Genomic DNA, 27,546 nt, shown 5'->3' with positions numbered 1-27,546 from the left:
CGCGGGAGCTCCGGCCAAGATGGCTGCGGCGCCGGGCCGTTGAGCGGGGCCCCGCGGGCGGGCGGGCGCTTCGTGGCGGGGGATGCCGGCGGGACGGGACTGAGAGCGTCCACCCTCCGGCTGCGGCGAGCCTTCCCGGCGGGGCCCCGCCGGGCGCGGGGCCGCCGCTGGCGATGACCGGAGAGAAGCTGCGCTCGCTGCGCAGGGACCACAAGCCCAGCAAGGAGGACGGGGACCTGCTGGCGCCCGGCGAGGAGGAGGCGGCCGCCGCGCCCGGAGGCATCTTCACCGGGGGGCGCGGGAGCAGCGGCAAGGGCGGGCGGGCCGGGGGCCACCGCATCTTCAGCAACCACCACCACCGGCTGCCGCTGAAGGGGGGGCCGGCGGGCGGCGGGACGGGCCCGCCCGCCGAGCCCGACAAGTGCCCGGCGCAGTTCCCCGTCCATGAGTGCGTCTTCAAGGGGGACGTGAGGCGGCTCTCGGCCCTCATCCGCACCCAGGGCATCGGCCAGAAGGACAGCCACGGTGAGCGGCCCGGGGGGGCGGCGGGCGGCCGCCGCGCCGTGGGGAAGGGGCCGCTCGGGGGCCGCGGCCTCTCCGCCCGGCCCGGCCTGAGGAGCCGCCGCCGGCGTCCCGGGGGCGGGATGGGGTCTGCAGGGGGGCGCCTGGAGAAGTCCTGGGGGTTTTGGTGATGTGAGTGAGGACGGTGCCGGCTTTTGGAACGACGTGGTGCTGGGAGAGCTGCCTCTTACCGGGGCTGCTTCATGCCCCAAAATCTACCTCATTTTAAAAAAAAAAAAAAAATATTTTAAAATGCCTGAACTGTCACCTGTCTGCTTTCAGAGGTGAGAAGCTCAGGAGTGGGTTCCTTTGGCTCTTGGTGGAACTATCTTTGATTTTCCCCCAGGCTTAAAAACAAACCCAGAACATTTTGTCTCTCTAAATGCTTTAGTTCTGTGGTTCGAAAGAGCCAGCATCTTGCTCTGCTCCTCTGCAAGCCTGGGCACAGAAGGGGCCTGCTCTGGGCACAGAAGTGGCAGCAGCAGAGGTAGAATTACGAGCCTCCTGCTACTCTATAATGCATACACATTTAAAGTCTTGTAGGACACTTTAAAATAATATATATTTAATTTGGGGAATATTTTACACTGCTAAAAAATAAATCCGTCTGTCAAGTCATCGTTAGTTTCATGGTTAGTTTTCATCTCTGGGTTTCCTACCTCTTTCAAGAGTAACATGATGCCTTTCTGTTGGAGAATGCTAAGTTATACCATATGTGGGATCTGGAGAAGTTGTGATTAAAGGGTACAGTTACCTTCTTTTTCTGATTAAGAGATAAATGTTCCCTTTGTTTTACTTAATTGTGTTATGTAAAATAAAAAGGAACATTAAGGTAGAGCAATCTTTGGGATTGGTACGATGGGAAGAATAATGTAATTGGAAATTAAAGTCATGTCCATGGTAACATTAGGCACTCTAAAATACAAACCAATGTATGTGGAGTAATATACAGCTCAGTTTTCTCAGTCAAGATGGGGAGGAGTATTCCTTACAACTGTCGTAACATTTTTCTAAGTATGTTGTTATAAATATAGCTACAGATATATTTATCCAGCTATCTTCATTCCAAAGGTTGCAGCAAATACTGGTAGAATGAAAGCAACAGACTCGGGAAGAAATTTTCTCACTCAGTGTATTCCTTCTGCCGACTTCTCCCCTACACCTCCTCCAGTTCCTCATCAAATAACTCATCACCATAAGCTTTGATACCTTTACTTTGAAAGCACTTCCCGATCCCTCTTTGCTGCACTACCCTCTTCGATGCGTATCACAAACATTGATACCGCCCTTTTTTTAATATATATATATATACACCTGCATGTATATGTGTATATATACATAAAAATTTAAAATGCACGTCTTTTTGCTTTCTCAATGCCGTAGGAAGTAGAAAAGCTTTAGGGGATTTTTCTTGTTATCTTCCCCCAAAAGATAAAAAAAACCAACCCAACAACGAAACCCTCGATGTCTTGACATACCAAAGGCCTGACTAATAGTTCCTTGTTATTGTTTTCTTTCTGCCTGAATCCATCTGTCACTTGTTTACATATTTGAATTGTGAGTTGTTTGGGGTAGAGAACTTCAGCTCCCAATTATACTCAGAAATAAGCCAGAAGAATCCTAGTACATGATAAGGAAGTGACAGAGGGGAGAAAGAACTTCTAGGAACAGTTATTGTTTATATTTCAGTCCCATTTTTAGCATGCGGTTAAGTGCAGAAAAGCCAGGTCTTGTAGAATGTTAAACTCCTGGTGTTCTGATAAAACAAGCACTAGCTGTGTCTGTAAATTGAGTGCACCCTGCTGCGCTCTCTAAATTAACCAGAAAAAACAACCCATTGGAAGGCCAGTATCATTATTCCAAAACCGATGAGTTTCTTGGGGGAAGCTTGTATGTATACCTATTAGATTACTTTTATTTTTACTATAATGTGCACTTAAGAGCTTAAACATATATTCAGAATAAAAACACGTTATGTTCTGGAATAGACAAATAAATCTTATTGCTGGATTACTCTTGGAAAACAGGGTCAGCTTCCCTGTAGATGTGCCAGGTTCCTTAATGAAAGGTTAAAAGCTACACATGCACGTGCCTGCGGACAAATACTTTATTTTATGTGCATTTTATGCCCTGGATGTGCATGTGTGGGACTTCAGGTCTCTTGTATCGCTTCTTTCTTGGAATAAGAGCCTGTAGGTGTGTGATTTGGGGAGGGCAGTGTATGTGCTCATTTCTCAAAGCTATAGATAGTCATGAAGTTGCCTTTAGATGGAAGGCAAAGGTGAGATTTGTTTATATGGTGAATCAAGCTGTTGCCAAAAGAGAATGAATTTGATTGCAGCTGTTCAAGAATGTGCCCGTTCATGTTCTAGTCAGTGTCTAGAAGTGATGATATCAAACACATTATCATTATGATTAAATTGCATGGAGGTCATCAAAACTACACTTCCACGTGAGCCACTTAATTATTTACAGTGCCCTCTTTCTTACAGCTCTCTTCCATAGGTAAATGACATAGTTGTATATTTACACCCTTCTCTGTCTCTCCAGCAGCTGTCTTGTGTAAGGCTACTTGTTTTCATGGAATCTAATGCTTACGGTTGTGGCTTGTGCTGTGGTTCGTTGAAAACCTCAAGCTGTTAGAACCGTCTGTGCAACTGGAAGAAGTGAAACTGCCCTCTCCCGCCCTCCTGCCTGTCCTGGCAGAAATGCTTAGTTGCACTGTGCACTGGCTAGGAAAAATTCTTTAGTGCTGGAGTTCACCATTTTTTTTTCATCAGGCTGATTTTTACCTGGGATTATTCTGTGTGCTCTGGATAGTAAACGTTCCGGAGGAGCCGCAGCTGTTCTTGCCTTGGTGAAGCAACTAAGCATGGTTTGTATTTTAGGATCGGTGGAACTTGAGGTTGCAGTGCGATAGAATTCCAGCGGAGTGGTTCCTTTTGAGTCCTGTAAATACTGGTACTAATTAATTTATCGGTCTGTGACTTTTATCATCCAAACGCTAGTAAGAGCGTAATAGTGTGGCTCTGTTTCGGCAGCAGCTGCTGGGGTTGGGTTTGCATTTTCAGATCCTGCCTCTCCCAAAGGAGCAGAAGTTAGCTTGTCCCATAGTGACAGCCAGGTTTCTGAGCTGCAGTGTGTGGAAAACCTTTGGCTGCTGCCGGCTTCAGCCCCCGATAAGTGCTGCCGCTGCTACTCGGTACGCATGGTTGGCAGTCGTTGCTAGATGGGAGACCGTGACAGCACTGGTCTTGTCTTTTTCAAGACATTTGTCTTCCCTCAGTTTTCGTGGGCAGAGCGAAAGCTTACCTCTGCTTAAAGACTGCGACTAGACAAAAGCAGAGCCTTTCTGCTTGAACAGCTCTTCCCTTTCTCCTGCTGGGGGGAAGAACCTGAGGATTGCATGAGGCATTCTACGAGCCCAGTGATTCCTCACCATAATTCCTTCATTTTGTGACATAGGGCCTTACACAGTTTGGATGGCTTATTTTGATAAGTCAAGAGTTAAATTTGCTACTGATAAACCCCATTTTGTTTGGCCCAAAGAGCATCAAGACCCGCCAGATTTATCAGATCTTAAGACAGATGATTAGTGATGGAAGTTTGTAAAATGCTGTTGCAGGTTTGATTTTTGGATGTGCCAAAGCTGGGGTTGTGTCTCGGCTCTTGCTGGGACTGCTTTCCTTTGGGGAGGAGGTCAGGGAGGTACTTTTGTAGAGCAGCATCGGAATTTTGATGGAATAAAAACATACATGAGATTACTGTGGTGCTTACAGGGCTTAGTGTGCTGTGTGCCTGCTGTTAGACCGCGCCATCCCCAGTCCTGTCCCCATGCTCCAGCTTTCCAGAGGAGCTGTGTGCTGCTGTGTCCATGCTTGCTGGTCCGAGTTAAGAGTTGTCTGGAGAGGAGTTTATCAGGGACAGTGAGAAAAAGGCCTGGCTGGCCAGGTAGTCCAGAGGGATAGGAACTACAGTCTTTCTTTCTAACTCTCGTAATGTCCCTCTTCTATGTGTTTGCCTTGCCTCTCCTCCTTACCCCCTTTCCTAAAGGTGCTTTCCTGGATTACCTGTTAGTGTGGCTCCTCTCCCGTTGGTACAGCGGCTAACCTCTTATTTCATCTTCCTGATATTTGTTAAACCTTCCTTAGACTCCTTGCCAGGGACTTGCTGGCTAAAGACCAGCAAGCAGGAGGTTGTTACCTTTTTTCAGCTTCCTCATAAATACTTTTTAATTTTTTTTTTTCTTCTGGGGTTGATAGATTCTAGTTTCTGTGCTTTATTGCTTATTGTACTCAGTTTTTCTGCGTGCTCCTCTTCCTCTCCCCCTTGTCTGCTGTGTCCAGGTTTCCTATCTAATTTTTGAATTGCATGCTTTTTGGTGTGAAGACAATCATAGAGTCAAAGAAAAGTCTGTGCTGGAAGAGCTCTCTGAAGGGGATCTAGTCTGACCTCCTGCTCAAAGCAGAGATAACACCGGAGTGAGATCAGGCTGCTCGGAACCTGGTCCAGGGGAGTTTGGAAATGACGCGTCTTATCGCACAACTGCTCTTTCTGCTTTTTGGCTGAATGAAATCCAACGGAGTTCTCAGGAAAGCTGTCAGGGGCCTGGTCATCTTTCGTTTTGTTGTTTCTTGCCATTATAGCAAGCTGGCGTAGCTGCTGGAGCTGTCTGGCTCTGTGTTATTCACCGTTTGAAAGGTGGGGTGTTTTTTTTTTAAATTTAAGGTTTATTAATTAAGAGAAAACTTAGTGTAGAGCTATTTTTATCTATATATCCCATTGAGGTGCTTGATAAGGTGAGGAAGATGTTTACCCCTGGCTTGTATAATTTGAATTTTCTGAGTAAATGGTTTGGCTCTTTCTCAAGTTTGTTCCGCAGTAACATTGTTATTTCAGTCACTTAACAAAGAATGGCTGCATCCATTATTCTAAATTATGTTTTGGCTCACAGATGTTACAAGAATCTATTAATAGAAAATGTGAGGTTAGCTTAGAGTGTGCATAATGAACTAGGATGTTGCTGCCTGTGATGTTGCTAGTGACCCGCAAGAATAATTCGTACTCCACGTCGAATGGCTCATTCAGAACCACTTAGGAACTCTGCCTTTGACTGCTCGCCTATCTTGATCGGAGATTGCAGGATACGGTAGCATGCCGGCAATCACGCTGTACAGCAGCCTCTCGGTGCTTTGCATTGCATCTTTTAGATGCACAGGACATCATCCTGTGCATGTAGCAAGTACTTACTGCTAACACGATACTGTAAAATAACCCTAAAAATCAAGTGCGTTTGTTGTAATTGCAAAATAAATTTGTTTGCCAGCAATTTTTCCGTTAACTCCACTAAGAAAACGTTTAAACATATAAACAGAGCAATACAGTTAAATGGAAGAATTTTGTATCCTTAAGCTACATAAATAAAATGTATCAGAATTATGGTAGCAGCATTAATCCACAAAAACAGCTTACAGTGCCTTATAGTGCCTATTGAAGAACAGAAGTACAAAACGTGTCGTATGCATAGCCAGGAAAATAGTCATGTTTGTAATATCTGCTAATAATCTCGGAAGCTTTCTTTGGAAACAAGGCTTTAAAAAAACCAAAAGGCTTTTTTGCGGTGAAGTTACAGTTACTTCGCAATCTGTCCAACACCGTATTAGTAAAAATTCTGTACTAAATTAATAAAGTGGGGTCTTAAAATTTTAATCAGTATCATATCTTTGAGTAGCTTTTAACCTAGATGTGTCATTCTTTGTAAACTATCAGACTCTTCAGACCATGGTAAGTGTAGAGGTTTGGGTTATCTCTTGAAGATACAATTGGACCTCTCTGGCAGGAGTAAGTTTCAGGATGTCATTAGGAAAAAAACCCTCTTGGCCCATGAAATGTGTTTCAGTTACATTTTTCTAAGCAAGCATTTGGATTAAATTTGTTAAAATAAATATAACTGCTCTGGTGTGTTTTAGTGTGTTCCTTTGTTAGGTCGTGTAGCTCAAGTTTCTTAACATGTAACATTTGAGTCGTATGTGCAAAATCCTGAAGGAATTGCAATGGATTCTGTTACGTTGAAGCTAATATCTTCTTATTTCTATTACTTATTTTAGGAAACACTCCTCTACATCTTGCTGTGATGTTGGGACATAAAGGTAGGTAAACCCATCAATTTTGTTAGCTCTTAAATTATCCTGAAGATTTAGGGGTAAGAGGAAAACAAGATTTTTCATTTTTCCTGAACGTGATCTTGTGTTTCAAGCTAGTTCAAAGCTGAGGTTTTTCTGGAAAGAAGGTACGCGCAGATTCAGGAGAGAAAACTTGGAGAGGAAATCAGAGCTGTTCTCTGGGCCCAAATCAAGGAGCCAGGTAGTGAGTGGGGTAGGGCAGAAGGGAGTTGTAGCAGTTGGAATCTTTATGAGCCTAGAACAAGAACGGTGGGTGGACCCAGCTCCGCTCTTTTTGCAGAGTTAGAAGGGAATTGGGAAAGTTGGAATATTGTAGAAGACCGAGAAGCAACTGGAAGCACTGGAGGCAAGCGTATGCATGCCTGCTTCCCCTGCAGTGACTGAGCAAGGAGGGAATACACTCCGTATGTGTAGGCAGGGGACTTGATCTCTGTTTTAATGTGCAATTAATTCATGGTACAGAAGGGTTATTAATTTCTGTTTGTGTGACGATACCCTTCCTGTTTGTCAACCCTTTTCTGGTTATTAGCGTCGCTGTGTTTGTTACTGCTCACTAGGTGATGTTGAACAACCCTGTGTAGCTTTTTCCCAGTGAAGTGAATCAGAATAACATCCTCTAGAATAAAATGACTCCCGTTTGTGGAAATGTAATTGCTTGCCTGCTTTTTGTGTAGTCCCTCATTCGCTGGATTTGAATTTCTGACTTGGTGTCCAGGCTGCCCAGTGCGGGGTGCCGGACAGCCTCCAGGACTCTGCAGCCTCTTGGTTCACGATGGCTCTCCTCTTTCCAGATACCCTTTGGGTATTTCTTTACAGCAGACTTTCAAGGCACAGGATTTAAATTTCTACTTCAAATGGAAAGTATAGAAGTAGACACGTTTCAAGGCTAGGAAGAAACCTGGAGCTTGATTGTTCAGTCTCTGCGACAGTAAAATTCTTTCTCACTACTGAAACACGAATGGCTTGGTTCCATTCAGCCATGTGAGTGCGGTGCCTGGTGCGTGGTGCTGCTCCATGGGAGAGCTGGTAGCTGAATCGCCTGGCAGATCTGGAGAGGGGAACGCAGGAAATGCAATAACTCGTCTTAGGATGCTTTGGTAATACGTGTGAAGTGATCTAAGATAATTGAGAGTTAGAGGGGGAAGCAATTTTGAAGGAAGAAGGGAGAGAGGTGGCTTACACGGAAGAGGAAGCAGCAGAGCTTGCTGGAGTCTGCCAATATTGGTCCAGCCTGTGAGACTTCTTAAATTAATAAAAAAAAAAAAAAAAAAAAAAGATGAAGAAGAAAAGAAAAAGAAGATATGCAACAACTTTTAGAGATAGCGGTGCAGCAAATGTTTTACAAGTGCCTGCCTGCTAGAACTCATGGATAGGAGGTTTTTTTCAACTTGCAAAAAATGGTGTTTAATCAGAACTGCTGTTTGCCGGTGAGGGTCCAGAGTAGAGGCTTGGAACACCAGAAGGAGACAGAGGCAAAAGCCTTTCTGTAATTTCTCAGCCTTAAATAAGGTGTTTTTCTTTCTAAGACAGATTTTCATTTTGTAAATACTTACTCTGTGTTTTCAGGCAGCGGTGATCAGCTGTGTACATGGCTCCCGTTGTGCCTTATTGGAGTGTTTGTTTCAAGCTTTACTTTGTCACAGTCATTAGTCAATATTTACAAGTTTTACACTGTTGGATGTAGAAGGGCTTGGGTGGTTTTGCTTAAACAATGATTAGCTGTCGTGAAGGAACACTTTCCATACAGCTACAACAGTATCATAACACATTAATAAATACAGATGACTTCGGTCAAAGATGCTTCTTATAATAAAACTGATAGAAAAGAATTTACCAACTTTGATTCAGTACGGTTGCATATTTATTCTGAGTCTCTCGTGAAGTGTGGTTATTTTATCTTTCAGCTCCAGGATAAAAAGCAATCTATTCAGCACTGACAGATTCCCAGGATATGAGTTACCCTCGTGTATAGCATGGCGAGGAGAGGAGAGGCATTTCTTCCCTCTACTCCTTTTCTTGTTGGTGCATGTTTTTGATGTCAGTTTGTGGTTCACCTCTTGGCTTCTTTCCATATAGTCCGTCACCCTGTGTGTAAAGCCCTAAATCCTTTCGGATGTTCCTGGTGAGCCTTTGTCCAGCTTGCCTGAAGCAGGGCCATTTGTGCAGGACATCCAGCACAATACCCGGTTTTACTCTTTTGATTTTGAGTCCTGCCTGGTCGTTGATCCACCAAGAGCCCCAGGTCCTTTCCTACCTCGTTAGTCCGTCTCGTGCATGTCAAAGGTCAGTTTTCTGTCTTTCCGGGGTGATGCGTACAGACCGTTCAGCTGGATATAGCAGCGTTACAGCCAGTCTTTTCTGAAGCCCGGGGTGCATTTACATCCTGTTTGTTTAACTGGAAATGTAATCTGGCTGGTAAATGTGAGCTTATTTGCCTGCTCGCTGTACAGCGTTGTTCTTGTGTTAGGCACTATATTTAAGCAACCATAAAAATACCTCTCTGTGTTTGCTGGCAAAGCAGTCAGGGCTTTTGTTTATTTACCAGAAAAGATAGTATATTCACCAGTGAAGTATCTCTTCCTTTCCAAACACTGTGCTTGCCAGTGACTCATGGTTGTTGCATCTGGAATGACTAGTGCGGTTTCCTGTAACACCTATAGTAGGAGAATAATTCAGGAAGTTCCTCTGTCCGTCATGCCTGCCCATCCTATTCGTAATGAGACGTTCCTTCAGCCTGCAGCTCCAGTGTGCTACTGCGATGGGTCAGGTTGATTTTAATGAGATATGGAGAGGAAACTTTCTGTAGTTGGAAACCGAAGAACCGTTTCAAATGAGGACAGCTCATTCAAACCATGGAAACACTGAAAGCTTTCTTCTCTCATTAATTTTAAGGACTATTCGTCATTCCACCGTCACCTTTTACCTGTAGACAGAGAAGGGAGCGCAAGTTGAGCTGTGACTCGGCTAGGAACTTGTGTGGCCTTGAGATGCTAGCATTGCTTTATCGGCACAGTGTGTGCGTGCCGAGCGTCGGGGACAGCAGTGACGCACGCTCTGACTGATGCTCTTGGTGAAAAATGTAGCGCATGGCAAGCGTACCTCTCTGTTGATGGAGCGCAGGACCGCGAGTTGTGTGCTCTGTTATCAGTGCCCCAGATAACCACCGTGTTAGTTCTACAACCCCTGTTCCTTGCTGTGCAGCCGGTTATGCACATATTCAGAGATTTCCTAGGTCAGAGTGTGCTGGTTTGCTCGCTTTAGATGCCATCTCACCACAAGATGCTGCAGCACGTAGAGATGTGTTGGTGCCACTGCTTCATCTGCCTCCCATACACGTGATGTTCTCGAGATGCCTGAAGTCTGTATCTCCATGCACATTTCCAGCAAATCAGTTCATCACTCACCTCTGGGCGACGGGGGCTGAGGTAGAGAGGGGGAAAACCGTGCACAACTTCCACGTGTGGAAGACCATGAAGTGTTTCTTGGTCTGTGGGGTTGTGCATGAAGTAGAGAGAGCTGATGTAATGCTTTAAAAAGATTTGTTACATAGTTGTGTGTGTGTATATGCACGTACAGATGTGCAGCTTTATAAAAAGCAAAACAGAAGAAGCAGAAATGGTTATGTGATTGGTGTTTGATCTCCAATTATGTTTTTAGTGCTAATGTTGAACAGGGAAGTGCTGTAAGTATTTACATAAATGTTTTTCGTTTGTTTAAAGTTTGAGTCAGAATCCAGATATGTATTTTGATAAACTGTTTAATATATCATCAACTAATTTTGCTTTATTGTTTCCTTTATTATGAACTATATTGCAATATCCTTGATGTTTACTGTAAATAATTATTACTCCTTTGTTACAGAATGTGCCCACTTGCTTTTAGCCCATAATGCTCCAGTAAAGGTGAAAAATGCTCAGGGATGGAGCCCTCTTGCAGAAGCCATCAGCTATGGAGACAGACAAATGAGTAAGAACCTCTGCTCGCTAACTAATCAGAAATTGAGGTCTCATTCAGAACAGGAACATAAAAGGTTTTCAAGCTAAATTTTTTTTTTTTATAATACTCTATCTCTCTGAAGAGTTTATCTTAATCAGCTGAACTTTTTTATATCTAAATATGATACAACAAGCTGTACACGTGTCCATTTCCTTGCTAAGAAAGGAATTGCATTGGGATACATAATGCTAAATAGAGTTAAGATTTTGCTTAAAGGGGTTGTAAAAGCTATAAACTAGCATTCTGTATTTAAAATTGGAGTTACAAGGTCAGAGTGGATTTTAGCTGCATGGGATCATCTAATTGGAATTGCTGCTCCATGTGGTCATATGTATATTTGATATATCAATTGGCAATGGTAAATTGCTTTTCTGTTGCATCTCAGCAGGTCAGTAGGCAAATACGGTGATTGCCTACGGAATATCTCTTTGGTGGGAAAGTTACTCTACTGCTATTCACTACTGGATGGTAGTAATAGCTGGTATTACCATGTCCCATAGCAGAAAACTCACTATATATATATACACACACATATATTAAAAATAAAAATATGTTAATATATTTATTATTAATATATTAACATATATATTATTTCTATATAAATAAAAATCTGATCATATATTAATTTATCATTACTATATTAATGCACTAGTTTGTAATATACTAACAGCATCCTACACGTCACCTCCTCAGTACTAAAGAATTTTTGCAGCGGGAGTAGACATTATGCAATCTGTAGCTTGTGTTCAGTAACATACACGTGTACCCACATGTTTACTAATAGACATGTAAAAGACCTCTTGACATGATTGTGTACTTTATATTATACACAATTATTGAGCCTTTTCTTCCTGTTGTGATCAGAGTAGGCTATGTATAATTACTAAAACTTGCAGTGAATTTCTCCAAAGTCTGATGAAATGTTACGTTTGCATTGTTTTTTTTCTTTAAGATGTCAAGTAATGACACTAACATGTAATTACAAACAAATAGAATACATTTACCTTATAGTTCATTTCTGTTTAGTTACAGCACTCCTAAGGAAGCTCAAACAGCAGTCCAGGGAAAGTGTTGAAGAAAAGAGACCTCGATTATTAAAAGCCCTGAAAGAGGTAAGTTCAAGGCAGTTGTGTTGACAAAACCAGCCTGTGCTGGGAAGCAGCGGCTTCTGTTCATAGTATGGACGCTCTGGCAAACTGTAAAAGAGTTTTTCACTTGCTTTTGCAAATCTCTGTTGCTCTTAATAGCAGTCTTGGCTTACAGTGTCTGTTTTAAGGGGTCACAGTTAAGTGTATTTTTAAGATAATACTTTCTTCTCAACTTCTAGAAATTTAAATAGAAAGGTTTGTGTAAGATAAGCCTGCTAGTTGTCTTTGCAATCTAAAAGTTAAAGTTTTAATCTGTATTTATTTCCTTATATTCTTAAGGCTTTCTTAAATCCTTTGTTTTAGTGAACAATTTACTGGTTTTGTTTAGTCACCAGTCATGAATGACACTTTCTTTTCTTGGTTAATAAGGAAAGAGATTTTTGGTTTAATTCTCCTCCATCTACACGCAGCAGCCAATTCTTCGCGAGCACAGTGAAACATTCCTCAGCTTAGGGAAACCAGGAAGGAAAGCCCTTTCCTCCGTTTCAAACTGCTGCTCATGTGCTAAAACTGTGGTTATAAAACGCAGGTGTTTATTTCCCTTTGGGTGGGGTGAGTTTCTCCTGACTGGTCAAATGGTAAAATATGAATGAGTTTGCAGAAATTGGGTTTGAGTATAAATTCACGTACTAACAGTAGAGAAAACGTTTCCTTTGTTTGGCAAAACACAGCTTCTGCCTGTCTTTCAGCAAATTTTACAGTTGTCATTGTGACTAAACAGCTTGTTAATCTATTCTTCTCTTCATCTCAGCTAGGTGACTTCTATCTAGAGCTTCACTGGGATTTTCAAAGTTGGGGTAAGCGACTGCATGTTCCTTTCATAGGGAGATAATATATCAGCCTTCAGCACGCTTGTTCTCTCAAGCTTAAATTCTCTTCTGGTTTGCGTGTTGGAATGTTCACAATCCAGTTCTCGAGGTGCAAGTTATAAAGAAAGGACAGCCAACTTTTTTGCTGAATTATTTTTGCTTATTCATTTTAGGAGCTGAATTCTCTTCTATAATCCAGTGACACAGTATGGGGGGGAACAAGCTGTTGTTTACTTTAAGGTTATTGGAAGAGTGAAATGTTAAAGTGTCTCTGTCTGGTCGATTGGTGTCACTATAGATCAGTGGTTTGAACGCTTTAGTGGAGTGACTGGACTCGGGGCATTTAATCTCCTGAATTTCGGGCTGTACTCTGAACGGTGACTGTCAGTTAAGTGCAACTGTGTGGTAGGTTCTTCAAACCCAGCTTCATTTTAGTGTTTCTTTTTGTGACTCAATAAGGTTTAGCATTTTCTCAATTTCCACCTCCTCTTATATGCAGAAGAAAAATCTAAATAAATTAGCAAAACTGTGTTAGCAATGATCAACATGCCTGAATCATGTCAAAATATTGGAAGTGATACTTTCTGTTACTGGTTGAACTTTAAGTTAGTAATTTTATATACTTTCATACAGGCATAGTCTATGTATTTGTTGTGATATACGCCTCTTCCAATGTTCAGAGGAGGAACGAGCAGCCAGGCTGCCATCAAACTTGAACAAATCTGGAACACACACCCCATTTTTCTAGGTGGCCTACTGTGTGCTGTGCGTTTGATGAGTGGCCTTTTCATGGAAGAGTCACCATAAAAAGTAGCTAGGCTTTCGGTTGGTACAATGTATAAGTAAACTATCAAATCATAGAATTAAAATTTCAAACAGCTAGAAGATGAGTCATTAGAATTTATAAATGAATTAGCTGTGGCTGAGGACATTCTAAACTGTCCTGGTGCTGCAGGTAGTCAGTACAATTACGAAGAAGTTTTGCATTTATTGAATAGAAACAGCCCTGGTAGTAGTCAGTTGTCTTTGCATTGGGATTCTGGTGGAAAATGGGTATGCTGTATTTGCAGTAATATACATTGAGATTCAAACTGATGCATAGTTTTAATAGAAATACACTCGATGTCCTAATTGCACTCTCTCTCCTACCTTTAGTGCCTTTACTTTCCCGAATTCTGCCTTCTGATGCATGTAAAATACACAAACAAGGTATAAATATCAGGTAAGTACTGATTGTACAGTGTGTTAATCTGCACGTTAGGGAAAACGCTGGACTCCAGCGTGGTCTGAAAGAAATCACCGAGGAGCCTGCAAAGGTGTGGAACAGCATCGTGTTTGTACACGGGTGTTAGAGGCAAGGGCCGGTCTGAGCTTCAGACTCTCTTTTTTCTCTATTGATCTGAATTTAACTTCTGCTCCCAAATCACTTAAAATACAAAGCAGAGGCACTCAAGCTGTATAAGGCTCTATCTACCAGACATGACGATGATTTATTGAAAAAGAGGAATTTGGTATTTTTAATGCAATTTCAAATAAATGAGCTTTCCGTAGTTTGTGCAGAAATGTTGCTGCTCCAGTCTATGTAGTGAAAAGAGTGGTATAGTTTCTCTTTTTGAAGTGCTTAATGCGACAAATTCACAAACTCAGTAGAGTGCTACCAGGAGCCTTCCCGAGCTCAGGTCTTTAACTGTTTCAGTTTGGGTCTGGGGATTCAAATGTCTTTTCTGTCTTTTTCTTTAGGTTCCAAAGTTTAAAACAAACAAAAAGTCAAGAATATGATTCTGAAGATTCAATCTGTAGAAAATTTTGTTCTATGAAGGCTGTTAGCAGGTGTCAACTGACTTTTTAGGTCAAATCTGAGTCTGAGACTATTTTTGTTCCCTTCTCATTTCTGTCTGCTCTGCTTGTCCGAGTCTGGCACTGAGTGGAGATGGCTGCGGATTCTTTCTTGACTCTGAGGCCAATCTATGCGGAGTGTTAAGCAGTCACCCTTAGAGCTGGAGCAGTCGCTAAATTCAGGTTCTTTAACACTCTTTGTTAAAGAAGTAAATGTGCAGTGCTGGGCTAACGGTTGGACTTGATGATCTTAAAGGTCTCTTCCAACTGTAACGATTCTGTGATTCTATTGCTGGAGATATCTTTGTCCTTGGCTCCAACTCCGAGTTATTCAGGTCAGCAGAAGCATTTCTTGTGTTGGTGAGGGGAAGAAATAGAAATAGCAACTAAAATTAGTCAAATAAAAAGATCAGTCTGTTTCTTACTTCTCTTCATAATTTGGGTCATGTCCTAATATTGATACTCAAATCAGTGGCTGCTTCTCGTAGAATAGGGTGGTTGTATTTCTCAATGTGTTTCATGTACTAGCTATATAAATTCTGTCACTTCCTCGTGCTGGCAGCTTTGACATAAATTTTTCTGAAGAAAACTTTACCTTTTCCTATGAAGTTTGGAATGCAGTTATAATGGTAGAGATGTTATGATGTGAAACTTTTTAATAGCAATTTTTTTTCTTTCTGCATCCAGGCTTCACTTGTGAAATATTCTATGAAAACTTAGGCCTCTGTGTGTTTGGTTGTGATTTTAAAAAAAAAAAAAAAAAAAAAGAAAGCTTCTGCTTGCAAACTGAACTTCATGGTGTAGTTGAGTGTTTATGGGTAGCTTCTTCTAAAGTATTGGTATATTTTCCCAGGCTGGACACAACTCTCATAGACTTTACCGACATGAAGTGCCAACGAGGGGATTTAAGCTTCATTTTTAATGGTGATGCCGCACCCTCTGAATCTTTTGTAGTTTTAGACAATGAACAAAAAGTTTACCAGCGAATACATCATGAGGTAAGGATCTGTGTGAAGTACCTCGAGCGTTTACTTTACATCAGAAGTCTGACTTATTTTATTTAACTAAATGTGCCTCTCAAAAAGACCCAAACAAGCTCCAGAGAAATGCAAACCAAAGGCTTTTTTGTTGAGCTGTTATAACTTAAGCTGTATAGGTGACATAAAATTTTGTTATGAAAAGCAGTGCTTTTGAATACAGACTTCTAAATGAGGAAAAAGCTAGAATGTGAGTCTTTTGGGAAGATCTTTTATCATTCTGAATAGGCAAATGTATAAATATGTTTTATGTCATGAGGCATGCTACTTTTAATCTTTGCAGTGGGCTTAATTTAGGGGTCCTCGGGTGGGTTTTCAAACTTGCTTGCCACTGCTTTGCATCTGCTTACTCACTCTGTGGCCAGCGTCGTTGTTAACGACGCAAGGGGATGACTCACTGGACCCCTTGTATTTAGTCGACTTTTTAGTTATGGCTTTATCCACCAATCACTTAAGCATATGGATCTTTGCCTGTGGAAAGGCTGTCGCTGCTGAGCTGATGGATAAATCGTGCTTGGATGCCTTATTTGCATTAATATTTAATATTAAACTATTTAGTAACCATTTGGCCAGGGCTTCTATAGAACAGTTTCAAAATGCAGGAAATGCTAGTTCTGGGAAAAGTTCCAAAGGAAAAGGTTTATTGATTTTTTTAATTTTTTTTTTTTAAGAAGTAATCATTATTATTAATTTCTCTTCTGTATTTGGGAATTTTTTCTGCTAGGAATCTGAGATGGAAACAGAAGAAGAGGTTGACATTTTGATGAGCAGTGATATTTACTCAGCAACATTATCAACCAAATCAATTACCTTCACACGTGCCCAGACGGGATGGCTTTTTCGAGAAGACAAAACAGTAAGCCTAAAGAAAATTTCACAAGCCGCATTACTGGAGACAAAATAGTTCAGACAGCCTTTTGATGATGTGGTTGGGAAGAAATAAGGAGAAAAAGAGTAAGATGTTCAGGACAGAAGAAGAATGTCTCCCCGTACTCCCCCCAGCTGTCACTAGTGTGAGCACATAGAGTACATATCACAGAATCACAGAAACTTCAGAGTTGGAAGGGACCTCTAGAGATCATCTAGTCCAACTCCCCTGCTAGAGCAGGATTGCCCAGAGCACGTCACTCAGGGCTGCATCCAGGCGGGTCTTGAAAATCTCCAGAGAAGGGGACTCCACACCCTCCCTGGGCAGCCTGTTCCAGTGCTCTGTCACCCTCACTGTAAAGAAGTTTTTCCGTGTATTTGAATGGAACTTCCTGTGTTCCAGCTTGTGCCCGTTGCCCCTCGTCCTGTCACTGGGAACCACTGAAAAGAGTCTGGCACCATCCTCCTTCAGCCCACCCTTTAGATACTTGTATGCCGTAATAAGGTCTCCCCTCGGCCTTCTCTTCTCCAGGCTAAAGAGTCCCAGCTCTCTCAGCCTTTCCTTGTAAGGGAGATGCTCCAGTCCCTCCATCATCTTAGTTGCCCTACGCTGGACCCGCTCCAGTAGTTCCCTGTCCCTTTTTAACTGGGGAGCCCAAAACTGGATGCAGTATTCCAGGTGTGGCCTCACCAGTGCAGAGTAGAGGGGGAGAATGACCTCCTTCGACCTACTGGCCACACTCTTCCCTATGCAGCCCAGGATGCCATTGGCCTTTTTGGCAACAAGGGCACATTGTTGGCTCATGGATAATTTACTGTCTACCAGGACCCCCAGATCCTTCTTCTCAGAACTGCTTCCCAGCAGGTCCACCCCTAACCTATACTGGTGCTTAGCATTCTTCCTCCCCAGCTGGAGGACCTTGCACTTGCTTTTGTTGAACCTCATTAGGTTCTTCATTAGGTTCTAATCTTAAATTGCTTGAATCTTAAATCTTAAATTGGCTAATCTTAAATTGATAATCATATGATAGACTGCCTTCATAAGGAAAAAGTAGCCTGGAAGAAAGATAACGAACTCTAGCTATTGGGCAGGGGGGAGAACCAACTGTACTGAAAACTACTTTATTGTAGAAATAGCATAGAATCACAGGCTGGTTTGGGTTGGAAGTGACCTTAAAGGCCACCCAGTGGCACCCCCTGCCCTGGGCAGGGACACCTCCCACCAGCCCAGGTTGCTCCAAGCCCCGTCCAACCTGGCCTTGAACCCCTCCAGGGATGGGGCAGCCACAGCTTCTCTGGGCAACCTGGGCCAGGGGCTCACCCCCCTCACAGCCAACAATTTCTTCACAATATCTCCTCTAAATCTCCCCTCTTGCAGTTTTAAACCCTTCCCCCTTGTCCCATGGCTCCCCTCCCTGCTCCAGAGTCCCTCCCCAACTTTCTTGGAGCCCCCTGAGGGACTGGAAGGGGCTCCAAGGTCTCCGCGGAGCCTTCTCTTCTCCAGGCTGAACCCCCCCAGCTCTCTCAGCCTGTCCTCCCAGCAGAGGGGCTCCAGCCCTCCCAGCATCTCCGGAGCCTCCTCTGGCCCCGCTCCAGCAGCTCCGTGTCTCTCCTGTGCTGATTCATTGCAGGGGGTGCAGTAAGGATTCTCTGTGCTCCTGTGTCAGAGAATGTGGGAAGATGGGAGCGCTCTGGGTCATTCTTCAGGAGTTCATTCCCGCGTCAGCCGTCTGACTGACCTGCAAGTTTTCAGCTTTGCGAAAATGGAAACAGCCACCATCGTAACTTCTTTGAGTACGAAGTGGCTAGCTCTGAAGGATTTTGGTTTTATCTGGATCTGTTCATGTAGTGCCAGTTATCTCAAGTTTGCGTCTGAGCTAGCGTTTCAGAACTTTTTTCCTTTAGAATACCAAATCCTTATTCTACGTGTGTAAATCATCCTTTAGCACAGCTTGGTGCTGAAGGGGATTTTAGTCATATTTCCTTTGGCTAATCTTAAATTCTTAAACAATCTTTTCTGTCTTAAAGTTTCCATTGATACGAAACATCTGTTCTGATAGAGTTCTTGTGTTCGTGCTGTACATACCTCACTGGGATTGCCCACTGATAGCTCTTGTGATTGGTTGTGTAAACTATAACCTTTCAATCCTGAAGGTATCTTACTGCACTGAAGTGCAATTATTTGGATGTACAAGAATTTAGATGTGTTATTTTTATCTTCTGTGGGTCATTAATGTCCAATTCCTTCTGCAGGAAAGAGTAGGAAACTTCTTGGCAGATTTCTACTTGGTTAATGGACTTGTATTAGAGTCAAGGAAAAGAAGAGAACATCTCAGTGAGGAGGATATTCTTCGAAATAAAGCTATCATGGAGAGCCTGAGTAAAGGTGGCAACTTAATGGAACAAAATTTTGAGGTATACTGAAGTATTTTTTCACAGTATGTGAATTTTTGCGTAGAATAATCTTTAACGCCAGCCATGTAGCAAAATCTATAAATAATGTTTTTATTCTACTTTGATTGTCTTAATTTCAAAATAATGAACATGGCCTACAAGTATAATCATGGTGATATGTTAATGAATTACCCTGATTAGTGCACACATTGAGGAATTTCCGTGATTATACTGGATGTTTCAGTCTTAATTTGTCTCTTAGTAGAAGATTATGGGTTTGGCTGTGGCAAATCACTTTAACTTCCTTTAGACCAAATCTCTCTTGTGTAGAATGCCTTTCTGGTTTTCTTTTCAATCGTGTTTTCCTTTGGCGTCATTATAATGGACTAAGCCTGTTATTACCACCATGAAATCAAGAGCTATTCAGAACGAGCCAGACATCATCTGGGAACACGCGTACAGCCTTTTAAAAAAGATTAATTTATTTCTGCATTAGCTTGTGCTTTGTTACTTGTCATTCAGACGCTTGAATTAACTGATTAACCGATGTATTAAAACGGACAACTTCTACGTAAAATGCAGTTTGAGGCCAAATACCTAAATGGAGACTATGAGAGCAAGAGCAGGAGATGGAAAAGCCCAGTGAAGTATCAGCTCCAAACTGGATAGACTTTATTGCTGTTCTTCGTAGAGTTGAAGTACAGTTGTATCTTTTGAATGGCAAAATTCTAAGAGAATATGAGGAAAGATAAACATGTTTTTCTGAACAGCCTGTCAGACGGCAGTCGCTTACTCCGCCATCGCCCAACACAATTACATGGGAAGAGTACATATCTGCGGAGAACGGAAAGTAAGTGGTTTTGCTTTATTAACTTCCTTAGACACCTTCAGATTATTCGTTTGGGGTTGCGGGGATTTTGGGGGGGGGTTTCTCTAGTTTGTTGGGTGCTTCTTTCTGGGAAAAGGAACACAGTTTGATGTCCGGGATGTTTACCATTCCTCAGTAGGCTGGCTGGGAAGCTGATACCTGTATACACAAATAGTAGTATTGCATCAGCTGGCGATAAAAATATTGGCTGGGCATCTACCTCATACCCATGGCTGACATCTGAACGTTTTGAAAATACGCACGTCTAAGCTGGCGCTTTTTTTAAAGATTTTCTGACAAATTCATTTATCTTTACTTATGATAGTAATCAATAATCCAATTCACCGTGTTTTAAATAAAAGTTTATGATTTAATGAGACTCTGGTAGCAGCGTACAAAAATGCATACTTCTGGAGTACAAGGACATACCCATCTCCTAGTACTTTGCAGGGCGCTTTCCTGTAGGTGCGTAGCTAGGTACCAAACAGCTATAACTTAAATTAATTTACATTAGTTTCATTCGTAGGCGATGCAGGCAGTTGAGTGTATTTCCTAGGGCTGCGTGCTGTCTAGCTCCTCAATGTAGAAGGACCAAAAAATGTACCGAGTGTCCCCCATGAGTACCAGTGATAAAAGTCCTTTGTCCTTTCCCCAAAGACGTTGGACTGGCCTAGAGTCAGATCTTACTGGGGAATATGACGATATTACAGTACAGGCTTTCTAAAAAGGCACATGGATCTGGTTTGGTTTCATTTGGTTTTTTAAAACTAATTTAATTTTTTATCTATTTGAGCTAGAATGAATATTCAAGGAGAATAAATAGGTTATGCTTGAACAGCTGTTACTATTGGGACAGAAATAGGTATGGATTTCGCTTTGGTTAATAATCTGATTAACTGGAGGGAGTTTAATGGGAGATGGGGCTTTCTAGCTAATATAAGGCGAAAGAGGGAAAGATTTGTTACCTTACGTGTTACCTGTCTGTTCCTCTCCTATAAGACAACTTTCTGCCCTGTGTTTTCCAGCATTGCCTTCTAGTGATAGCAGAGTAACTCTTCCGCTTTCTCCGAGATCGTTTCATATTTTAGGCTGAAAGCAAATTAACCTTTCTCCAGTTCAACTTGGCACTTGGTTCACATGCAGACTATTAACATCTGAAATCAGCTGTATATATTTCTGCATAGTTGTCATGTCTTTCTATCGTGTTTATTAATATAATGCTCACGAGGAATTATTTGAAGATTTTTCTGAAGTCATTTCCCTGTTTTTGTCTTGTCTCCTGGTTTAGCAAAACTCATGGTTGGTTCCTGACTCATCTTTACTATGCACAACTTTTAAAGTATTTGCTTTATTGTAGAGATTCTTTACTGGCGTTTTCAAACCTGAGTCTGTCTTCCTTCCTTTAAACCCAAGGTTTCAGTGAGAGAAAAGCTGACTGTGTCTTTCTCCGCTCCCCCTTGCAGAGCTCCTCATCTGGGCAGAGAGCTGGTCTGCAAAGAGAGCAAGAAAACCTTTAAAGCCACCATAGCTATGAGCCAGGAATTTCCCTTAGGAATTGAATCGTAAGTCAGAATTATTGGCCGTGAATGTAGCTTATGTGTAGGAAATGTTTTAATGTGGTTATGAACTGCAGAATTCATCGTATCTTCAGATACGGAAACTGGAGGGTTTAAACCCCATGACAGAAGCCGTGCCGTTAAGCACGTAAGCTGTTAACGTTAGAGACCGCGGTGCTGGTGTGCGTGTTACTGGGAGAGCCAAGCGCTTATCTCGCTTGATAAGAGCAGAGGTCTGGCCGGGTTTATCATTAACTTGTCGCAATGACAATGTGCCTGATTCCACAGAATTCTGAAACGTTTTTGTCCGTAAAAAGTTATGTCCTCTAAACCAGTACAAAACCACGTCAGGTCCCTTATGCCCGTGGGGAAGAGGGTGTGCTACTATATGCTTTCGTCTCTCATATAAAATGAGGACAAGAAATTAATATCTTGATGTTTATTTGTACACTTACGGTAATACAATATGGACCACTAAGAACTGAATGTGAGGGTGCCGATACTGAAGCCCTAAGGAGATCGATATCTAAGCGTGATGTAATTTTTCAACTCCTTTTTTATCACCTTGCTCTTTTGGTCATTTTTATCTTTTCTAGAGGGAAAGCTTGTGAAGCAAGAATTTGTAATGAAATCTGTTTTCCTTTTCAGATTGTTGAATGTTTTAGAAGTAATTGCACCCTTCAAGCACTTTAACAAACTTAGAGAATTTGTTCAAATGAAGCTTCCACCGGGCTTTCCTGTAAAATTAGGTAAGGTGACTACAACTCCTGTTGTGGCTTTCTATTTCCAAACAGAAGTATGTGCAAAACTGAGTTGTGGAAATAAACTCTCTTAGCTAAGAGTGTGTTGCTGTAGATCTCAGGAGAAATAAGTTAGTGGAAGTAACGATAGTTGGAAATCTGCAGCTGAAAGGCGGCTATAGTCCCGGTCAGGAAGAGAGCTCTAATTTACGTTTTCCTAATGCTAGGGTCTTGCTCCGAGTAATGTAGAGATGCTGAATTGTCCTTTCAGGAAAGGGTGATCTCAGTCGTGAGTTAAGTATTTTGTAGCATTTTTGTATTTCTTTTTCTGCAAGGATTACTGGCAATGTATTTTTTCACCTACAAATAAATAGAGAACTGTTACACTTCTAACAAATGGAAATGTAGAAAGCAATTTATTTGCGGTATAATATAAACTGCCAAAAAGTCATAATGCCTTTTCTAAGTGTTACGGGATTTTTTGCGTGCCAGTAGGCTGTTTCAGCTAGACAGCTCTGAACAGACTCCATCCTGCCTCCTCTCGTGTTTGCCCAGCTCTGGTTATTGAGGACTGAATTTTTGCTTAGCTCCTGAAGTTAGCTATGGGCAAGCCAGTTTTATTGGGCATAACTCTTAAGTGTTCAGCCTCAATTCAAAATGGAAAAGGGTTATATTTAAAGCAAACATTAAAAAGATTTGCTCAGCCGAAGCCTACGTCGTCTTGTATCATCTTCAAGCCAATGTTCTCTATTTTAACAAGTTAATCCATGTGTTCACAACTCCTTGGTTTCCATGTCATCAGTCTGCATCAGGAACGGAAAACCACTGAATTAATAACATGGACAGGTTTTGACTGGTGTCTTGAGTTGGGTATTGTTTCCGTGCTCAGGGTATCTCAGTATATTCTGAAATAACTTTCTTTAAACCACCTCCTTCTTCAAGAGCTCTGAATCGCCATGTGCAGAATACCAAACAAGCTTCTACATCTTTAGCAAGTCTGAAGTTACAAATCTTTAGGTAACTATTGGTAAACCTCTCTTGCTTTGCTCTTCATTGTACCGTTTTGCTTCCTCTCTAGATATTCCTGTATTTCCCACCATCACAGCCACTGTGACGTTCCAGGAGTTCCGTTACGATGAGTTTGATGAATCCATCTTCACTATTCCTGATGACTACAAGGAGGACCCCAGCCGTTTTCCTGATCTCTAACGAAACTGGAAGGTTCATGGTGAATAACGATACCAGCGTACCACAGTGAAAGCCAATGGATGCACATAGCCCACAGATAGAGATAGAAAAGTGGGCCGTAAAGGAAGGGATAAACTTAATAATCCAGCAGAAAAGGGAACATGTGACAAATGACTGATGTACTGATACTCACTGTAATGGGCATCTAATCTAGTTCCTGATTTACAGCAAGTCTCCTGATGTGTCGTTCACACTTTTATACATCCAGTACTGCAAGCGTGGTAGTCTGACACCTCGATGACCTGAGAATACTTAACAGCTGTGAGGACTATCATTCGTTTTTAAATTTTTTACATTTGGTGATACAAAAAGCACTCTTGGACCATTAGCATAAAAGTTGAAATGTCTTAGCTGGATATTAGCCCTATAAAACATCCCACCATACTTAAGATGACCATATTATATTCTTTCAAGCTTTGTTTTCATAAATTGTAAACTATGTATCATTATGTATAGTTCCGTAATTTGAATGTTAGTCGAACGTATATTAGAAGGAATGCGTTTTCTGTAGAGGAATGAACCAAATGGTAACCATTAAACAGTTGCGTTTTCATACTGCAGTACACTTCAGAAGCAGCGTTCGCTCTGCAGGGAATAAGGTACCTCCTCCAGCGCCTGGGTGCAGTCCGTGGTGGTGCTGTCCGTGTCTCGGACCCTTCGTTTCCTCACCGAGCCCCTCGTTAATCCTCTTTTCCTTGGCTCTGCGCTTCCCTGCCCTCCATCCCACTGGCCTGGCAGTCCCTGCCGTGTCCCTGCCGTGTCCATGAGCCTGCTCGGAGGTTCAGTAGCTAGAAATTGTCACTTTTTCCTTCTTTTGTCGCATTCACTTAGGAGACTTGCTCCATAATGGTTGAGCATCGACTAGGTTATCTTGTATTCACCCACTGGAAAACATGGGATGCGAAGGGATTAGAACAATAAGCTCAAGCATTAACCCTTCACATAGGAGAATTTTTCTTGAAGTTAGTTTAATTGTAGTGCACATTGAATAGGGCTCACCTTGGGAGGCTTTATTTGCAAATGCTTAGGATATTTCCAGATTAATTTCCTTCCTCTTAGTATTTGGAATAGGTCGGCGTTTCGGCACTCTCGCTTCTTCAGCTTATTCTCATTCCAAGTGGTTCCAGTCTCCTAATTTGACAATAATCCAGCTTTTTGGTCTGTTAGGAAGAATTTGTGCAAAAGGCTAATGGTGCTATTTGTTTGTATTAAGAAATTTAGATTAAAGTGCTGTGGTGTAATTGTACAAAACTGTAAATATTTTCAAAATTATATTCTTTGTGCACTGTAGTTAAAACTTTTTTCCTGGAAATCACTAGAGTTAAGTATCAAACTTTGTAATGAAGAGTACCATCAATGCTTAGTGAAGGTAACCAACCGAACTGACCCTGCAGGTGGTGGATGGAGGTGGCTCAGCACAAGGCAATAAAAGCTGACTCGTCAGGCACGTCCACAGGGCGGGGAAGTACCTGTCTGAAGCAGACCTTCTCGCAAAACCTCTGGAAATCTGCGTAAACCCCGGGAGGCTGCTCTGGAGAAGCTCAGTGTCCGCGCTGGAAGTGGGTCCTGGTGAACCGCTGTCAGCAAAGTCCGGATAAAGTGGGGCTGATCCTCTCCCAGCGTCCCGGGAGACCTGCGGTGGGACGGGTGAGTGAGGCTGAGTGTGCAGGCTGCGATCGATACACTGGAGTTCGCAATTCAGAATCAAATGGAAAATAAAACTATGGGGGGGGGTGGGGAAAGCAAAGGGAAATGTGGAATTGTAATTACTTGTGACGTACTGTATCAGTAGCAGATGTTGAACCTTCACTAGGAATGACAGAACTTGTTCTTTCAAGTCATTATGAATTCCCGAAGCGTTCTCCGTCTGTGCTATAAGTGGGGGCCCACCTCGTGCTCCTCAGCAGCAGCTGAGATCGGTACCGTGGGAGACGGGGGCCGAATGAATGTAGGTGGGCACCGAATCGCCCTGTGGGTGCTGGAGGCAGGGACTGAACATCAGCGGGGCCAAGCCCCGGTTTCGGGGTGGCTGCTGGTGGCCGCTGCTGTGCCGCGCTGCGGGGTGGCTCGGCCGGGGCAGGAGCTGCTGGGCAATCCCGGCCAGCGCAGGGAGCCTCTCTGCACAAGGTGAATGTCAGAAATCCTTTTTCTCAATATTACAGGGAAAGAGCCACGTGTTTCATATTATTTTGCCTTTTCGGTTGTTCCAAATTACCATCCGAGCGTGCTAACGTGGGAGGGAGCGTTCCCAGCTGGAGCCGGGTGCTTTGGGCCGTGTGGCGCTGCCAGGGACTGGATTCCAGATTTTAAAAAAAACCCCAAGAACAAAGCTTTTTGTGTCGCCTCAGAAGAAAAGGGAGGTTCTGTGTGTCTGCCTGGAGAGCAGCCCGTGTCCTCTGGTGGCAGACGAGGCGCCTGGCTCAGGCCACTGCACGTCCTGGAGCCGTTTTGGGTGGTTCCCACGGACCCTGGCTGCAGCTTTTGTGGGGTTTTTTAACCTTCATGACTACACAGCTACTAACTTTGATACATTTTAAGATTTGCAGAAACTTTTTATAGCGGGTTGCTATATATTAAGGCTTGCTCTAATTTGGAGTGTCAGCAGAGAAGGGCGGACACAGATTTGGTGGACTTTGGTAGTCTTTTTACATTCGTACGGTGAAGGTACCCTGCTGCCGCTTCTCTTCCTGCGATGGAGCTGAACGATTTGGCTCCGGCCAGTTTGTCCTCCCCGGTCCGGTGACCGTTCTCGGGTTCCTGTGGATTCCCGTGGCAGCCTCGCGAGGCTCGGCTCAGTGAGCCCTTTCTCGGTACGGTTCCTTCCAGCTTTTGGTGATGTGTTTTCTGTCAGAAACATTCCTAAGGATGAGTTCCGAAACGCAGGGCCGCTTGGGCGCGCTTTCCCGGTGGATGCGCTGTGAGCTGCGGGGATCCACGGTAGCCAGAGGGATGCCGGGGTTAGGGATTGTGTCTTGGGGGTCCCAGCAGTGCGGCTGTGCTGGCGCCGTTCTTTAGCAGTGTTGTGTCACGCCAATGTCAATGTCTTACCCACCAGAACTCGTCGTGTGTTGTACGGACACAAGGCGCGCGTTGGTCGCTCCGGGTGCGCTGCAGGAGGGCGAAGCGTTCCTGGCGCCGAGGGAGCCCGCGGCTGCCCTGGGGCCACCGCTCTCCTTCACCACCCCCCATCTCCCCCCCGCATCCCTTCTGGAAACTTATTTCTTCTAGCAGGATTGACCAAGCAGAATTTAATTTTGGGTTTTCCCTCCTCTTCTCCTTAAGAGCGTGTTGGGTGTCGAGGGAAGGTCTGGTCCCCCGGGGAGGGAACCCATCTCCCAGCGGTTTTGCAGAGGTGTCCCGTGGCTGCTGCGCACCAGGAGCGGGGCGGCCTTGAGCTGGTCCTTTGAGCTGGTCCTTCGCCTCGCGCACGCGTAGGGACTGCTGTGGCCATGGGACACCACGGGCTGGAGGAGTGTCCAGGCCGGGGATGCCGTTCTGGGCACTGCCGGTGGTGGTGATGGCGTCCCTTCGGGATGGCCAAGGGTCAGAACCGCGCGGGTCGGGTCAGAATCGGGTGGTAAGATGCTCGTTGGCCCCGTGGTGGCCATGGAGGTGCAGCTGTGGTGGGGAAAACCTCAGTGCCGGGAGAGGCCACCCTGGCTCACAGTTTGGCCACTGTTTCTTTCTGGTCTCACCACTTTATTATTATTTTTTTCCTTGATGGCCGTGGGGTTTTTTTACAAAAAAGTACTAAAAACCAGCCATTGATTTTGGTAAACTGAAACAAGAAATCATTGCAAAAGAATTCCCAGGGTCGTTTCTTAACCAAACTGTTTTACTGGTCTTCCAAAATACTGCTTTAGTTGGTGGCAAAGGGAATGTGTTTTCTTTTTCCTTTCAAGGAGCTGCTGTTGCAGTCACTGTACTCACTTTACTGCGACTCTCGATTTATGTAAGGAAACGATTTGTTACAAAAAACTCTGGATATATTTGTGCTGGAAACCCACCTGGTTAAGTTGATATTCACAGCAACTGTCTGTTTTTTTTAAAATGTATTTGTTCTTGATTTGTAATTCATGGGAGGATAACTGCATTATTTAATCTGTATTAACAAATTTCCTGTAATGCTGCAGTTTCATGTTTATTTTCCTTACAATTTGTAATTGTCATCGGAACAATGTCACTTTTTCACATTTTACTAGTTCTCTGGTCCATGTTTTTAACTTACCTTCACTAATGGTAATTTTTGGTTGTATCATTTGTTAGAATAAAGACCAAAACATGCCGTTGGATGCTGATGCTGT

General features: G+C 43.1%; 1 protein-coding gene across 2 annotated transcripts; it reads left to right on the top strand.

Annotated features, from left to right (window-relative positions):
• On the top strand, window positions 1-27,546 carry ANKRD13C (ankyrin repeat domain 13C). Of its 2 annotated transcripts, XR_012588755.1 has the most exons (14): window positions 1-525; window positions 6,669-6,710; window positions 10,605-10,709; window positions 11,766-11,851; window positions 12,639-12,684; window positions 13,852-13,918; window positions 15,386-15,530; window positions 16,294-16,425; window positions 18,690-18,851; window positions 19,601-19,680; window positions 21,162-21,260; window positions 21,903-22,003; window positions 23,073-24,889; window positions 27,509-27,546. XR_012588755.1 is itself a non-coding variant. In XM_074597999.1 (13 exons), exons 1-13 carry the CDS (start codon window positions 174-176, stop codon window positions 23,201-23,203), a joined length of 1,548 nt encoding a protein of 515 aa, XP_074454100.1. In that variant the 5' UTR covers window positions 1-173; the 3' UTR covers window positions 23,204-24,948. The 2 variants fall into 2 exon arrangements, 1 of the variants encoding a protein (XP_074454100.1); XM_074597999.1 differs by lacking the exon at window positions 27,509-27,546 and having other exon boundaries at window positions 23,073-24,948.

The sequence above is a fragment of the Larus michahellis genome, chromosome 8, assembly GCF_964199755.1.
Source record: "Larus michahellis chromosome 8, bLarMic1.1, whole genome shotgun sequence".
NCBI classification, from domain to species: domain Eukaryota; kingdom Metazoa; phylum Chordata; class Aves; order Charadriiformes; family Laridae; genus Larus; species Larus michahellis.
The sequence above is the reverse complement of the archived record's forward strand: the minus strand, read 5'-3'. Positions and strand labels throughout refer to the sequence as shown.